At 44.1% G+C, this 15,295-nt stretch overlaps 1 protein-coding gene across 15 annotated transcripts in view; it reads left to right on the top strand.

Annotated features, from left to right (window-relative positions):
- Positions 1-375: 375 nt before the first annotated feature.
- Positions 376-15,295, top strand: part of ptprma (protein tyrosine phosphatase receptor type Ma) — a 204,457-nt gene continuing 189,537 nt past the window's right edge. For 2 of the 15 annotated variants that reach the window (XM_064331110.1, XM_064331102.1), the window contains exon 1: positions 912-1,269. In XM_064331110.1, the coding sequence (XP_064187180.1) occupies positions 1,197-1,269 (73 nt within the window). In that variant the 5' untranslated portion in view covers positions 912-1,196. Of the gene's footprint in view, positions 1,270-15,295 lie in introns of all 15 variants that reach the window. The other 13 variants (XM_064331104.1, XM_064331096.1, XM_064331107.1 and 10 more) reach the window with 13 other exon arrangements.

Below are 15,295 nucleotides of genomic sequence, written 5' to 3'. Positions count from 1 at the left end.
GCACCTGGGAAGGTGGGACAAAACCCTCATTATATGGCGCTTGAGGACCTAAAACAAGTAAATTGCTCTCAGCTTTGACCAGTTTTCACAGGCACTGAGACCTGACTTGCAATCCTGTCGTGTAGGCTACCGCAGGAACGTGTGGCATAATTTACATAGCGTACGATCTGTCACCGCCGCGTGTAAACGGCGGATTCCCAAAGGAGAAAAAACAACTGTACATTGTAAATTTCTGTGTCGTTTTCACGACGAAAGCTCATCACATTACCCGTCACTTCAGTCGTGTGGTTTCATTTTATTACAAGTGACTGCGGTAGCTAATCAGTATTTCACATAACCTTTTAACACCTGCTTTACTACACTCAACTACGGCTATAACGGTTCCCTATATGGACGATATGGTATACAATGATTAGATATGGCTCTGCGCTCACCGCGTTCAGCAAAAGCTTTTCGCGTTTATTTCGGAGTTAGTGAAATAACACGTATTGTAAAACAGAAGGAATGTCAACAGGGATGAAATTTTTAGAACTTTATAAACGAATTGCTTACTAGGTAATCAGTATTTGCGTTATCCCCACGTCCTCTTGAATCTGCGACATCCCAAATGTTGGTCGATCCAGAGTTGCGTAAACATGAGGTCTGATCACGGGTACTGACCTTACTTAAAGCTTCGTATAGCTGTTTCTCATCGACATTAAAAAAGTCCGGTTAAATTCACTCTCATTTGGAACAGAATATATAAAACGCAGAGTTTTTTCATTATCGTCTCGTTTAAAAGTAAAATAAAAAGCCCACTCATTCCCCGTCCTCAAATTGCCAAACTATAAGAAAATGACATGATTAATAATAATTAAATACAATCCAGACAAAGCACAAAGAGGAGGGGGCATTAAGTCAGTTGTGAACTCGCCCCGACTCTAAATGCCGACACGCAGCGCATAATACCCCCTCTGCTGGAGAACACAGGCTCTCTACATACTTAGTGACGTCACGCCCCTCCTGGCTGGCAGTCTGTTAGGCAGTACGGGAGTGGAACCGCTAGAAAGATACACAACTAAGTAGGGAAGACAGTGAGAAAACGTTTCAAGTATCTGGTACTTATCTGTAAAAATAGGAATATTTGCAGTTGTTACAAAGGAAGAATTCTGTCCGTCTGATCCCTGGAGCAGGGGGTAACGTTCGCAACACGCGCAATGGATAGAGTTATAACTTGTTTCTTTGCTGCGGTCAGTTTGTTGGTCTCAGTTAGAGGACAAGTATTTAAAGGTAAGATTTCCCCCCCAAATGCTTAATACATGATAAAAATGGTTTACAATGGAACTAATTCACGTTCTGGGTTCCTATTTAAGGGATTGTATGTCGACACGTTGCGTATTTGTGGGTTGAAGGTTTTTCTTACGCGCTCGATCAAGTTTGTCTGCGTACTGCCTTTCTTATGATGTAGCCAGCAAGTCAACTTTTCATTGTTTGATCAACTCTGTGGCATTCCTTGAAATTGATTGGTATTGTGAAAGTGTTGCTCTCTGGGTACGTGCGCAAGCCCAGCGAAATTTTAACTTTTTAATTTGCTCAGCCCAGCGGAGTCCACTTTAACAAATGCAACAGTCTAGTTGGCTATAGGGTTTGCTACATCGTGGTTTTCAACGTTGAGTATATAATTGTAAGATTCCAGTACTATCCCCTTCATGTCCATGAATAGCCACCACAATTGAACCTATTTTCCCTTTTTGTAGTTTTAGAAGGGAAACGTTTGTAGCGCTTCCTATACTACGCCCCGTTTTCCACTCATTTCATGAAGTCGGTAGAACTTCTGGTCAGTTCTTAAACTGTATATGTACGTTAAGAAACGGAACACGTATCGAATCTGTTTACTTCTACATTCCAATGATTATCAACACTAGTTTTGCTCGTGTAGCTTCGAGTAAAAGTTGTCACGATTTGTTTGAAATGTCCAGCCGAATTACGCCGGGGCGTAATCTCATCAAACAGAGCCGTTGTTACTTTAAATGGAATTCGGGTCTATTTATACCCGTTCGTCTAAAAAAAGAAAAAGAAATTCAGATGTGTTTCGGTTTACTTTTCCAACGCAATGCGTTCTTTTGAAAAATGTAACGAAATGTAATGTTTCATATTCAAGTGCTCGACATCATCCTGGCAACGTGCCGAAGTTGAGTGCTGGTTTATTTCTAATAGAGTCATGTTTCAATGAACTTAGATTCTGACATTGAACGAGCATTGACACTTCACGAGCTAAAGTTTTATGGTAATCTTTTCAGCAAGTAGTTTTTAGGGAAATGTTTTAATGGTTGGGTTTGGCTCTGAAAACTGGGAAGCAATAAGCAATTAAAATATCTTATGATCTCTAACTTTATAGTGTACCATATTTTTTTAGAGGATGAATTTGGATAACGCATGCAAAAATACATATAATTGTGTACCCTAATGACTTAAGTAGTTTTCATTTTTAGCACGTCGTCTGTTAGAATGAATGTAATTTTATCCTTGAGTATAATTTGCCGGACAACATGTTTGATTTGTTTGCCATGTTGTGCTCTGATTGAACATGCAAGTACAATTTTGAGATAAATCTAACGCGAAGTAGGCTACTACTACTTTTCAAGTTTACATCACACACTTTATCTTTTCACTTTATATCAATTTAATGAAACAAGTCTTTATAACCTTCTCTTAAAGTGTGACTTCCGTTTATGTTGGATATAACGCATTTATATAATAACAATATGTATATTATGTTTTATATGCTAATTGTTCATGGCTGTATATGATATTGAAGCAAATTCGCATTGACAGCATCATTGACTTCTCCACCAGCAGAGCTGTGTGTCGATTGTATTGCGCTGAGGACAATACAGGTGTTTCCTCGTTAGCATTAGAGGCACCTCAGTGGGACACATGCGATTGCTGTGACAAAGCCGTTTACACTCGCCTGAGGTGATTTAAACTGTGTAATTCCATAGGCGGCTTAAAAGGGGCCGCTTTTGTTTGGACAATGGATTGCTTATGTATAGTGAATCAATATCAGTATGTAAATCAATAATCGCACGAAAAATAAATGTTCTGCCTGTGGCGAATGTGTACATCGAAAGCGATCTGGTTACAGGAATTCTATAATAGGATACTGTATTGTAAAAGGTGACGGTATAAACATGACATTTCTCATTACTTCAGGAAAAGTTATTTGTAAAGCGCAGTTTACTCGACTCTTCCTGCGTTTAAACCACATTAGTCACTACATACTCCGTTTTTGTGCCACCCTCATACACAGATGCAGGCCGATCTTTCTTAACGCGCTTGCATATTATTTCAATATTTTGCACAAAAGTCCAAACCTTTAAGTTTTGTCCGTTTAAAAAACTCATGGAAACTGAACATTTTCGACGGGAAAACACGAGCGACATATTTGACAGATATGTTTTATCAGTCTCCTAGCTTTTAGTTACACATCTTTGACCTATCCCCGCTTTGCAGTCTGTTATGTTCAGGCCTGATGGTGGCAGCATCGTACGCTCATGCTTGTATACAACAGAATTTACATGATAAAAGGTTGGGGATTTGTTGCAGATAAGTTTTTTGGTCACGTCTGATATTGGACATCGCAATCATATATTTGTGAACGAATACTCATTGTACATGGAATGTACACAGTCGAGTTGTTTGCTTGCCAATCAGTATGAAAGTGTTTGAACTGGAATTTTAATAATAAATGCAATTTGTGTGCCTTTTAATTTAATTAAAAAATAATTACTTGGAATAATTAAGCAGAGGCTGCAGTTCATTGTTTTTCTTCAAATGGTGAACAGTTCCTCCAGATCTCAGCTGCTTGTCAGCACTGCCTGTTAGTGTATTTTTAATGCTGGCAGCCAGTTTAAGAAAGATTTATTAAAGACTGGTGCTTTTTAATTCCCAACAACGCTCAAGCCATCGATAAATGTAGCAAGCCTACCAATTACCCCGCAGTGTTTATAAATATGTATCTTTGGTACTGACTCCTGTGGATCTTTTTAGCTCATCCCCGTGGATGGTCGATAGTATACAGGTATGCAGGAGGGGAGCTTGAGAAGGCTCAAGGCAGCTGTCAGATTTGGGTTGAACTTGAGTATCTCGGTGGAACACCGCCAGTTTGACCCAGTTTTTGAAGAGAAGTGAAATCTAACAGGTGGCTTTGGTGCACCCTCCATGGCCTACTAACTTGGGCCTATCATTATATTCGATTTCAGCAAAATTGGCCTTGTGGAGATGTTGGTATCTTGACCGAGAAAGCAGAGGGGGTAGTACAGACGGTAATATTTTTTGTTGATGTTATGAATTGTTCTTTTGGTTTTGGTAGAGTAATGCTACAATATATTGTTTGTTGTTGGTGTGCTTCAAGATGTCCAGTGCTTAGTACATTGGTTTAAAAAAAAAGAAAAAAGAAATGAAACAGTCATTTATATGAGATCTGACAACTTTTAAAATGTTTTTCTCTTCAACGCAAAGGACTGAATGCTTCATGACAGACTCCTAATACTGGTTCCCACACAGAATGGTTTGAAGGGTAAAATCTTCATTGGGTTCAATCTTTGGAGAATGAAATGAAATGGCTCTCCATTATAAGGGTTGGGGTGAGTGGTGGATCAACAAAAGGAAACTGGTATGACTGAAAATAAAAGCAAGATGTCAGAAGGTGTCCAGAATGATTTTGTTTTCTAATTTCTGGTATGAGATTGTTTTGTTTTTTCGTTATCTTAAATGTGCTTTAATAGATGGACCTACAGATTTATTATCTTGCCTTCATGCTGCTGTCATGTGTTCAGTTGGGCTGAAACAAGTATGCTCCATGAAATTGAAAAATGGATTTGTCTCCCACCCGACTCTTTCCTGCCAAGTGTACTGTGTCTTTGTCATTTCCTATTGGAAAGGACATTTTGTGTGTGGGTACTGGGATAAGTTGGGGTGGATTCCAGGATACTTGGTCCAAAGTCAGCATGTTGGCAAACTTTACTGACGATCTGGTGCATAAGTCCTGTTAGCGTCATGGAGTTTGTTTCTTCGGCAGAGTCCTGTGAACTTTCACGTCGCTGTCATGGCATCCGACTGTCTGCATCTCCCAGCATCCCTTGCAGCCCCTGCAGAGCAGCCATTTTTGTTGATTTGCAGGATTGGCTAATATGTTTTATGTAAACAACTGAAGGAATATAATAGCTCAACTGTTAATTTTGAGCATGACTGATCTGAAGCTGTCTGGTAATTGCAGTTGGATCATAATTAGCCATTAGATGTGACTCCGTAAAAGATGCTGAGTAAACAGCGCCGCTCTAATTAAACAAGGCTCTCTCTCAAGTGAGGAGGGAGGAGTAAAAACACTAATGAATCACCCATCCTGGCATGAGGATGTCTAATGAAGAGCAAGTGGTAGCCATGGTCCAGTAATTTCCAGCGTGATCTCATCACAGTTTTAAGAAGGGAAAAAACATAAAACTTATTAGATATTCATGTACAACGAGCTGCGCTCGGAAATTTAGGATTCATCATAGGTGGCTTTATGAGCTCAAGAATTCAGCAAAGTTTGTCTTATTAATGCTCTGTGGGCCGTTTTAAATGGTGAGGGGGGGGGGGGGGGTGTCACAAAGGGGAGGCTCCGAGAGGTGGGGGCGCAGTCTTTTTGAAAAGAAGGAAATCTGGGAGACGAGCACGGCACAGCAACGGCTGCAGAACGGGAGCCCTCCATTATGGCTCCGAGCGAGCAAGGAAAGTGAGGCCTGTAGCATGGAAATGAGCGTTCCCTGCATCACCAACCGAAGGAAACTTCCAGTGGCTTTATTTAGTTCTCCTGGTGCCCTGTTCTTGGCAGGAGATCCGAAGGCAGGTGGAGATGCTCTGCTTGCCCTCCTCCGTACGTATCGCCACCGGGCAATCTCTCCATTACTGTCAGAACGTATCTATACAAACTGGGGCATTAGCACTCCCCGATTTGGTCATTAATGCACAAGGGCCTCTTTGGCTCATTTGTGCTGGCTTTCTCTTATCTGATTGCCTTGATTGCAGGTAGAGATATTTGTTTGCCTTGCCGGCAAAGTAAAAGTAAAAAGTGCATTATGACCTCATGATTAAAAATGATCCCTTCGCCCTCGCGCGCACACACATGCAGGACATAGGCCTGTCTCTCTTCAGTGTGCCCTCTCCCTGCGAAGAAAACATCAAAGGCTTTATTTATAGTTTGATTTATAGTGTTGTTCCAAATTGTACGAGTGAATCTTTTCGAACAATTTGTTTTTCAACTCTGTACAAGCCGAACCGTAAATTTTACACACTGAAACAAAATTTGGACTGCTGAACTGATTCGGTACTTCAAATGAGCTGAACCCCCCTCCCCCTCGTTGTACCTATAGGTCCACATGCTGCCCTGACTAGTTCACATCCCTGCTATACTCTACACTCATATCAACATAATGACAAGACCTTTCACTATGTTCTGCCAAAGAAGTGTTTAGGTTTTTGAAAAATAATGCCACAGGGATGTTTACAGTGCCGTTAATGAAAACGTTGATGATAACTTTTTAAACAGTGCTATGAGGGTATGTTCCCATCATTTAGTAAAACATAGATTAGAATGTGGGCCATTTCTCTACAAAACCCAATGGAGGCAGTCTAGCAGGCAATTATTTTGATTCTCCTTAGAAAAAGCCTTGTCCTTAATTATATAATACAAAGAAGATTATAGCAATTAAATTAGATTTATTTGCAATTGATATTAAACAATTAAATGATGTAGGACTTTCACTGCAAAAGTCTTGTCAACAACAACAAGTCAAGCGGAATAGAAATATATGAATATAAAATATAGATCGAATCAGAGTTGAAAATATAATAAAGATAGCCCTTGGCAAGATCAACTAATGAGAAATCAGTCAAGAAAAACAATAATACAAATAAAAAATAAGAATAATTAAATGTATAAATAGGAAAATAAAAGAAAAAGGCGAAACCCCTCTGGGACTTTATTGGGTTATGCTTACAAATGTTGGCTACATAGCCTATATATTTACATACCAAGTAATTTATTGGAAATTGGCATTCCACAAGACCAGCTGGCTAACTTTTTATGCGGTGATGCATTTCCTGAAATAATTTGTCCTCATGCTTTCGAGAGAGCATGCTCCGATGGCACAGTTGCACAGGTGTTGCATCTCCGCAGAGCCGGGACCTCCTCGCCGCCGATAGCCTTTCAAGTTTGTTTCATTGTCTCGGGGACCAACGTCCTGGTACGAGCAGCAAGTCAGTGAGTCGAGCTTGAGCCACGCACAATGCGATTGTTTGTTTTTTTTTTTTTGTTTGTTTTTTAACAGTGAAGTCTGAGAAAGTAACTCAGACGACTCAAACTTGAAAGTTCGATTCATTTTGATGTACTGACTTGAGTGTACCGATTCATTTTAAAGAATTAAATTTCCCAGCCCTGCTGATTTAGTGCTCATATCAGCATAGTCAGATGGCTGCTGTGAGTCCCATGTGAGCAGCAAAACCCAAGGAGTAATGCTTTTTTTCAGGAGGGGAGGAGGGGGGTTACATTTTTATAGTTGTTGAGCATTGATACCTAACATTAATCGCCATGATTTATTTATGTCTGCACTAAATGGAGAGGGCATAAATATTTATCCAGAACGAAAGCCACGCGGAGTGCCAATTTGTTTTTTATGATTTTCTAATTATTCACCACGCTTATTTTACCCTCGCCATTGATATCGAGTAGCAAGGCGGAAGGAGTGTTTTTGAATCAATCTTTATTAGTCGTTTTATTCGAGGGCGTTGATTTGTGAGATGCGTGTGGAAGGCAGAGTGAGCAGCGCTGAGTGATTGATTCAGCAGCTCATTGTTCCTATTGAAACCTTCGACTCGCTTGGTCGACCGTCGCCTGTCCTCAGCGACTTCACCCTTTCCCCGCTCCCTTCCATGTCACCAAAACAACATCTGGGTAAAATGCACATGGCCAGCGATTACAGCCATCAGGTGTACAATTGGTCTGTTGATTGAAAGTGCTTCCTTTAACTGATTTGAACAAAAGGTCCCTTCCTGGATGTTATTTTCCGAGTAAACGCTCAGTTGCGCTAAATATTGGCCAGCATTCATTTAGGTGTAGTTCTCTAGCAGTAAGCCAGTTTTTTTCGGTTCCCTTTGCTGATATGCATCTGCATCCTAGCTTCCTGGTAGTGCATTTCAAATTTCTTTGCCTGGATAAATCATGCAACCGCTAACCAACAGCAGGTTTTTTTTGGCTGTGTGTGGCGTTTTGAGGCTTGTGCACTTTGAACAGGCCCGTTAGCCCACGGGAGGGTGTGACTTACTGGAGAGGGAAGATTTAACGGTATTAATTGTCACATCGGTGGGTGGCCACATTGAAACTGTCAGCTCTCCTGGGCCCCTTCTCTCGCTAATAGGAACAGTGTGGGAAACGCAAAAGAGCGTGTGTGTGCTCTGCTGACTCGGTGCGAGGACTGTTCTTTTTTTTTTTTTTGGCTGGATGTTGTTTCAATAGAAGTAACTTTATGTCTTCGTTTTGGCAGCGCCGCGGTAGTTTGAATAACCTCTTTGTCACGCACGCTGTGGCTTGGACCGTGTTCATCAGAGACGGGGAGTTTAGCAAGGGCCTGTAGCGCATTTAAATCAATGACTCTGCTTTCTCCGCTCTGCCAGCGCTGCTACTCTCATTGAACGTGCTCTCCCCTCCCACAAATAATTTTTCAGCGCGGGCTGAGGCCGCACGAAAAGGTCTTCGAACGGAGAATAATGACCTTCCCAGAACAATGAAAATACTACCGCCAACAGCAGAAAGGCGCACCGCTGTTCATGATGCATTTAATCCTGTCCTAATGACTGGCTAGGCGTTTCTTCAGCGAACGGCTGAGTCCGTAGAAACCGTAGACACCTTTAAATCAGGTACTGGTGTAGCGGGTAGAGGTGGTGGGTGGAACCTCAGGCTCACCGTTGTGAGGTAAGAGGTGCTGAATGCGCAAGTACAATCTTAAAGGGATTAGCAGATAAGGGGGTCATCAGCCCTCAGTATTAAATAATGTTGTCTTAGTAGCACGTAAGGGGCTTGGGCCTAATCCTGCAGCTGCGTAGCAGTCAGGACACTTGCATTCTAAGCCCGTATTAAGACGAGACAAACGCAAAACAATAACCCCAAGAAAAATGATACAGCTTTGAAGCTAAGGGTATGCCATGTAATCAGACGTGGCCACATGTTAAAGGATTTACAGGGCGCCCAAGTTATTAGACTCTCGATTTGAGAATGCTGTTGGTAACTCTGAGGGAAGAAAATAAGGAAGAAATGACAAAAAATTATAGCCATTGCTTCCATTATTTAGTATTTTTATTGCAGAAAAAAATATTTTTTAAAGCTGTTAAAATTGAACTTTGTAAATTGGTGTTTATATTTTCTGATGTAGCCTCTTAAACAAAAGTCTGTCCTTTTCTTCAAAAAAGACTGTTTATGCCAGAATTCATGTCTTGCAATGATCAAAACATTCCCAGCTCTTAACTCAGTCTGAGACATTCTAAGGACTGCTTCCCTGGTTTAAATGAATCTGAAACAAAAAAAGAAGTCCGCTTTGTACTGCAAACTCCAGTCTTACCTCAGATGAGATGACTGGTCTAGCCTACGCGTGCGTGTGAGTGAGAGTTTGAACGGGTGTGTTTGTACTTGGCTTTATTTGGGTCATTGTCTCCATCCTGGCCTTTCTTTCTGTAGTTGTATTTATGGAGGACCCTGAGGCTGAAATTTCTTTGCCCTCCATCTTTCATCAGCTGCTGATTGATGGTGTGCTGTATGTCCGCTGCACCGTTTGCATGGGAAAGCATTGGGGGAGGTTGCGAGAAACGTCTGAAAAGTCTCCTGTGGGTTGCGCAATGTTAAGCGAGGTTAAAAGTATGCTTGAAGTTAGAGCAGTTGGGCCTTTTAAGGACAAATGAGTTGTTAAACGATGACCAAAAACTGGGGCTTACCATTCCCTGAGAACTTCTTATATTTGTCAGGTATTTTTGGCATACCATTGAAGCTTACATGGCTGCAGTTTGTGACATGTGTCACAAAGGACAGCGTTTTCCAGAGAGTAATATTCCAGGAATGTATGGCATTATTAGTAGGCTACCCATAATAGTTCTCTTTTTTTTTTTTTTTTAGTTTCTCGAATGGTCATCAGTACACAAGTTTTAGGCCAATTTAACATGCATGAAATGGGTCCAATTAAACACGGCCTAATGTGAGTATCAGTTGAGCGTTTACTTCTAGTGGAGAGCACTGGCCTGGCTTGTGTACACACACTGTCTCCACAATGGCTGAGCAGCCTCACAGAGTGGAAAAGCCTCTCAGCCGCCACACGAGCAGCAGGCCAGGGCTGCCGTCCAAGTTCCTAACGGTCATTGATTTTTATGACCGTGCCAGTTCTTCTGCCGGAGCCCGAATTTCTATCCCGTTCTGGGAAAGAGTCGAGGAACAGGCAGCGCTCGTCGGTAGCACACAGCGCTTACAGCCCACGGTTGGAGGTGCGCTCAGAGCTGCGGGCGGCCCACGCTCCCCGGCTCCTCCGCGGCGCTGGGTTTTCATTGCCCGAAATGTGCGAATTGATGGCAGGCTCATCCAAGCTGAGGGAGCATCGTTTCCCCCCGTTCAGCAGATTTTTCCAACTGAAGACCGCTGCCGCCATTATAAAAAAAAAAAAAAACCAGAGCAGTCGCCAACTCTATATCTCTGTGCTGAGTGTCACAACCATGAAATAACCCCAAGAAGATTCAAAACGGCAAATCCAGTCTAACTTTAATTGGCCATATCCCTTTCACTTTAGATTTGTACAAAATATACTGTATGGTGCATCTAGAGTCCGTGCTGATTTTAATTTTTTTTTTGTCGTCACCAAATGTTATTTTTAACCAACTTGTGCCCTGTGTATTTATTAAAATATGCTTAATGTTTAGGTTTTATTCCCAGTAAAGGCAGAAGGTTGGATTTTGTCATGTATTGTAACATATAAATATGTAAATATGAAGCGACTGCTGCTCGTAGTGAGGTTGGGAACGGCAGGTGTTTTCGGTCTTGCCTCTTGCAGTACTAGCGTGCTTTAGGACCTGCTTTCAGAGGCAGGCACGCCGCCTGTTGGAGTGTCGCTGCCCCGGGGTTGGCCACTGGCGTTGCACTAACAGGGACAGACCCAGGAGGAACCCCCGAGCCCTGCGCCTAAAAGAATGCCGCCTGTCATTACTGACCTTGTCCATTCCCTGGGCCGCCCCCTGCTCCACAGCCAATCCCCCGCGCCCGAGCTCGGGAGGCCCGCCCTCCGACCCGTCCGCCTGCGGAGGAGCCTGGCCGCGCGGCGACACCGCCGACCGTCTCTCGGGAGACCCGGTACGGGGCGGCCCGCGCGGCTGCCTGCATCGGCGATCTTTAGCGGAGCGGCGAGACACCCCAGCAGTCAGCGCGCGGTCCCCCATTAAGGCACCCGGCTCGGGGTAATTATCTCTCCACTCCGGGGGTCGGCGCATTTCATCAACTCGGCGCAAAGCGCATAAAACAGGGGTCATTATCTTTTCTCATTCTACTTCGTTGCTCGCGCCCCCACCCCCCAGGTCCTGTATCCATGGCCAAGAAAAGAGCTTTTCATGCAAACCTCCTGCTCATCTAATTTCAAAGGTTGACTTAGAACAATTTCAAACATTGGCAAATGGAGAATTTATAGTTCCCACCCTGTTAACCAGAACAGCAGTCATTTTAAGTTTTTTTTTTTTTTTTTTTTTCCTTTCTCCATTCTGCAGAGCAAGTGCTGAGAAATCCAGAGGTGATTGCCTGTAATCCTTGGCTGGCAATATTGTGTTGGTCTGGAGTATTGAGATGCAGCAAAGCAAATAATGAAGGCATATGTTTACCTATAATTCTTCTCACCTAGGGAGATGGATTAAATTGGAACAGTTTGGTTGTTGTCAAATTCTTAACAGTTGCTTTCAAGCATGAACAGTCCCTGGGCTCTTTGGAGGATTTACTTAGCAGGGCTGAATAGGGAGGTCTTTACGGCTAATAGGACTGCGACAGCAGACTCAGGCCACGGGCTGCTTTATAGCCTCTTTATTCACTGGAGGAGAAGCAACATCAAACAGTAGAAGTCATGATCGCACTCCCCATCGGGGCTCGGGGAGCCGAGCGCGCACCGGCGAATAAATTATTCAGGAGCTGCCGAAGGCTTGGATGCGGGGACATGACAAATATTTAAGGGTGCCCCCCCCCACCTCGAATTGCCCATCCTTCACCCGTCTCACTGGTTTTCAGCACAGCACATCTTCCTCCCAACAACCACAACAGAACCCTCTTGGAAATGTTTAGCACCTCGTACGTGGACTCCCCCATCCCCTTGCTGTCGCACCCAGGTGAGGTCCGAGGTGATACTTTTCCCTGTAAGGTGCCGCTCTTAAACTCTTATCAGAGGGTAAAGAGTAGGTACTGGTGGACTCGGGAAGGGACCCTCTGTGTTGCTTGGATTTAGGGGCCAATGCGGTTTCCTGCCTAATCCTTTCTTCTCGCTTCAGCAAGGCGAAGAAGAATCAAAACACTTTTTTTTTTTTTTTTCTATGCCTGATCCAAATCTTATTCTTAAGCTCCTGTGTGGTAGTGAAAGGCTGCAGACTCCTGGTTTCTCTTTCACCTGACTATCATAAGACCCAAAACATGCCGTTCCCCTGCGTTTCGGATTTTTGTACCAATTTCAGGCTTGGGGTGAGATCCTTAGCCTCTTGTTGAGGGTTAGCCCAGAGAAGGGCTTGAAGTCTTTCGTTTTTTTTTTGACAGTTGATATTCTGAATAGCATTAGAACTTGCTCATTCCAGTTGGAGGCTGAGCATTGAATGTTAAGAAAATGTTAACATGGTCAAAGCCAAAATTTGTGCGTGTAAAAGGTGAGACTAAGTGGAGAACAGCACAATACATTGGACCCAATATCTCGCTGCCCATTGCAACCAAGTAATTCTCCGTTTTATTTCAATGGTAAACCCTCTTTAAGGTATGGGGACCATGTTTTCTAGAAGTCTTGACTGGGATGGATGTGAATTGTCTTATTTGAAATAACAGACCAGACGGAACATCTCATTGCTCTGTGCCGATGCATCTTGAGCCGTCTCATCTCAGGAGGAGATCCCGTGCTGGAGTGCGAAACCTCGCTCTGTGCCATTCGACGGACAGACCCCCAGCTCGATGGCCTGTTATCTGCGGGTCTGCCGGAGGCTGAGAGGACGGAAAGCTGACGCCTTAATGAAACTGTGCCAGGCGCTAATTGCCGACGCGGCGGCGTTGGATCTGAGAGGGGCTGTCACCGGAGTGGCAGGAGACGACGACTCCACGCACCCTTGCCGGAGCGCGTTACTCGGTCCTGGTCGTTTGTCGAGATCAGCACGGCGGTGCCAGCCTTTGCTGGAGCTGCAACTCCTTAGCCAAATCGCGAACCAAATCCAAGTCTCCAACCCTGCAGTCTCGTCTGGCATTTAAATTGCAAGGGGAGGCATGCTAAGCCTGGTTCTTGACAGTGACAGCCCTCCTTTTACTCCCTCTGTTTTGCCACAGGGAAAGGAACTTTCTGTCAAGTTCACTTTCCGTTATAGGCCATTATTCTTTTATTAAGTCTGTGCCTCTATATATGGACAGTTCTGACACTATTAACTCAAAGTAATTTGGTTTTTTATGCTTTCTGTGTGGAAACGTGGTTTCATTGTTGCTTGTCTGTCAGCGGTTTTCACATTTAGTTATATTTTTCTCATTTATGGTGGCACAGTTATTTATCTGTGTCCTTTGTAATCATGTAAATCTGATTGGTTTGATAGCCATCAGGGGGTGTTACAGTACATATTTATTTCCCTCTGCAAGTTCAGTTAAAATCCGTTTCAATTTTAAAACGATTTCTCTATCTGTATAAAGAAGCTCGGGAAGTTTTAAAATCACAGTGCGTTGACTGTCAGGAACAATGAAATGTTCTTTCTCATGAAGACCTGTTAAGGTGCATGCGTATTTGCAATCTGACACAGAAAATAAGTGATCCATTGGGGACCGCTAATCTCATGAAGACGTTTTTTTTTCTTTCTCTTTTTCCTCCTGTGGCTTGCGTTCTCCGACTGAACTCACAAACAGAGGAATAAATAACTTTATCTCTCAACACAGGCCTTTTTTTGCCTCTTTTAGGCTTATAGCCTCAGACTCTGCGCTTCTGTGCAGTCTTTAGATATTTTTAACCTTCCAGCAATTGGGTTTGTTTTTTTTTTTTTTTTTTTTGGAGGAAAGATTTAGACCTTTTCTTTGAATACCCCCCCCCCCCCCCATCCTCCTCCTATAGCCTTCTAGGCCCAAGGTGGTCACACAGGGACCACGGCTGTGTGACATTGTTTGCGGCATACCCAATGATACGAAGCGGATTCTCAATTCATCCATCAGGGATGAGACCTTTAAGAATGCATCTGAACAGGCAGAAGCGCTCCGCGGCTGCCGCTCACCTGCTGGAGGCTAGCGCTGACCTTCTCGCCGCCGAGCGCGGGGAATATCGCTCCTCCCGACAAAGGGGCGATCCGGGGCCGGGCTCTTTTGTGTCTCCGTCAGGGAAGCGGAGGTGTCAGCCCTGACCTTTTGCGGTGGGGGGAGGGGGGGGGGCAGCGCAGTGCAGGGCAGGGGGGTTGGGGTGGAGGTGGAGGCGGAGGTGAAGTCGGGGGAGGCGGAGAGGTGGTGGGGAGGGGGGGCGGGGTAGGTCAGGGCGATTGCACGGGCCTTCCACAGCGTGCTGTTTTTAGCACTTGGTGCAAATTTCGGAGGGTCAGGGGCCCCGTGGCCACAAGACCCCCACCTCCCACCCCACACCAGCCCCCAACACCCACACACCCTCCAAATACTTCTAGCAAAGCTTTAAAATCCATTTTGTAGCACTGTAGAAGCATAGTCAGACACAGCAAAGAGTGCCAAATCCAGTCAAGTCACATTGAAATCCGCGAGCGGTATACATAGCCGGTTTTAAGGCACGGGCGGTTTCTGACGAGCACCGCACGTCTGCTCGACGAGTCCTCGGGCAGTGGGGTTGCGTCGCGTTGGATGTGCCATCTCTCCTTCCATCACATTTTCCGAATGCGCGGGAAGTGGCGATGAAACCGCGGCGTGCCGTTTTTCCCGCTCGGCCGGTGAGATCACTCTTCCCCCCCCAGGCTGTAATGCCGCCTAGGAGCCCGTCCAAGAGAAACAACATGGCCGACAAGAAGCCGCAGAGATCATGTCATGCCCATGATC

The sequence above is a fragment of the Anguilla rostrata genome, chromosome 4 (assembly GCF_018555375.3).
Source record: "Anguilla rostrata isolate EN2019 chromosome 4, ASM1855537v3, whole genome shotgun sequence".
NCBI classification, from domain to species: domain Eukaryota; kingdom Metazoa; phylum Chordata; class Actinopteri; order Anguilliformes; family Anguillidae; genus Anguilla; species Anguilla rostrata.
Note: the sequence above shows the minus strand (reverse complement) of the source record. Positions and strands in the feature narration are given on the sequence as shown.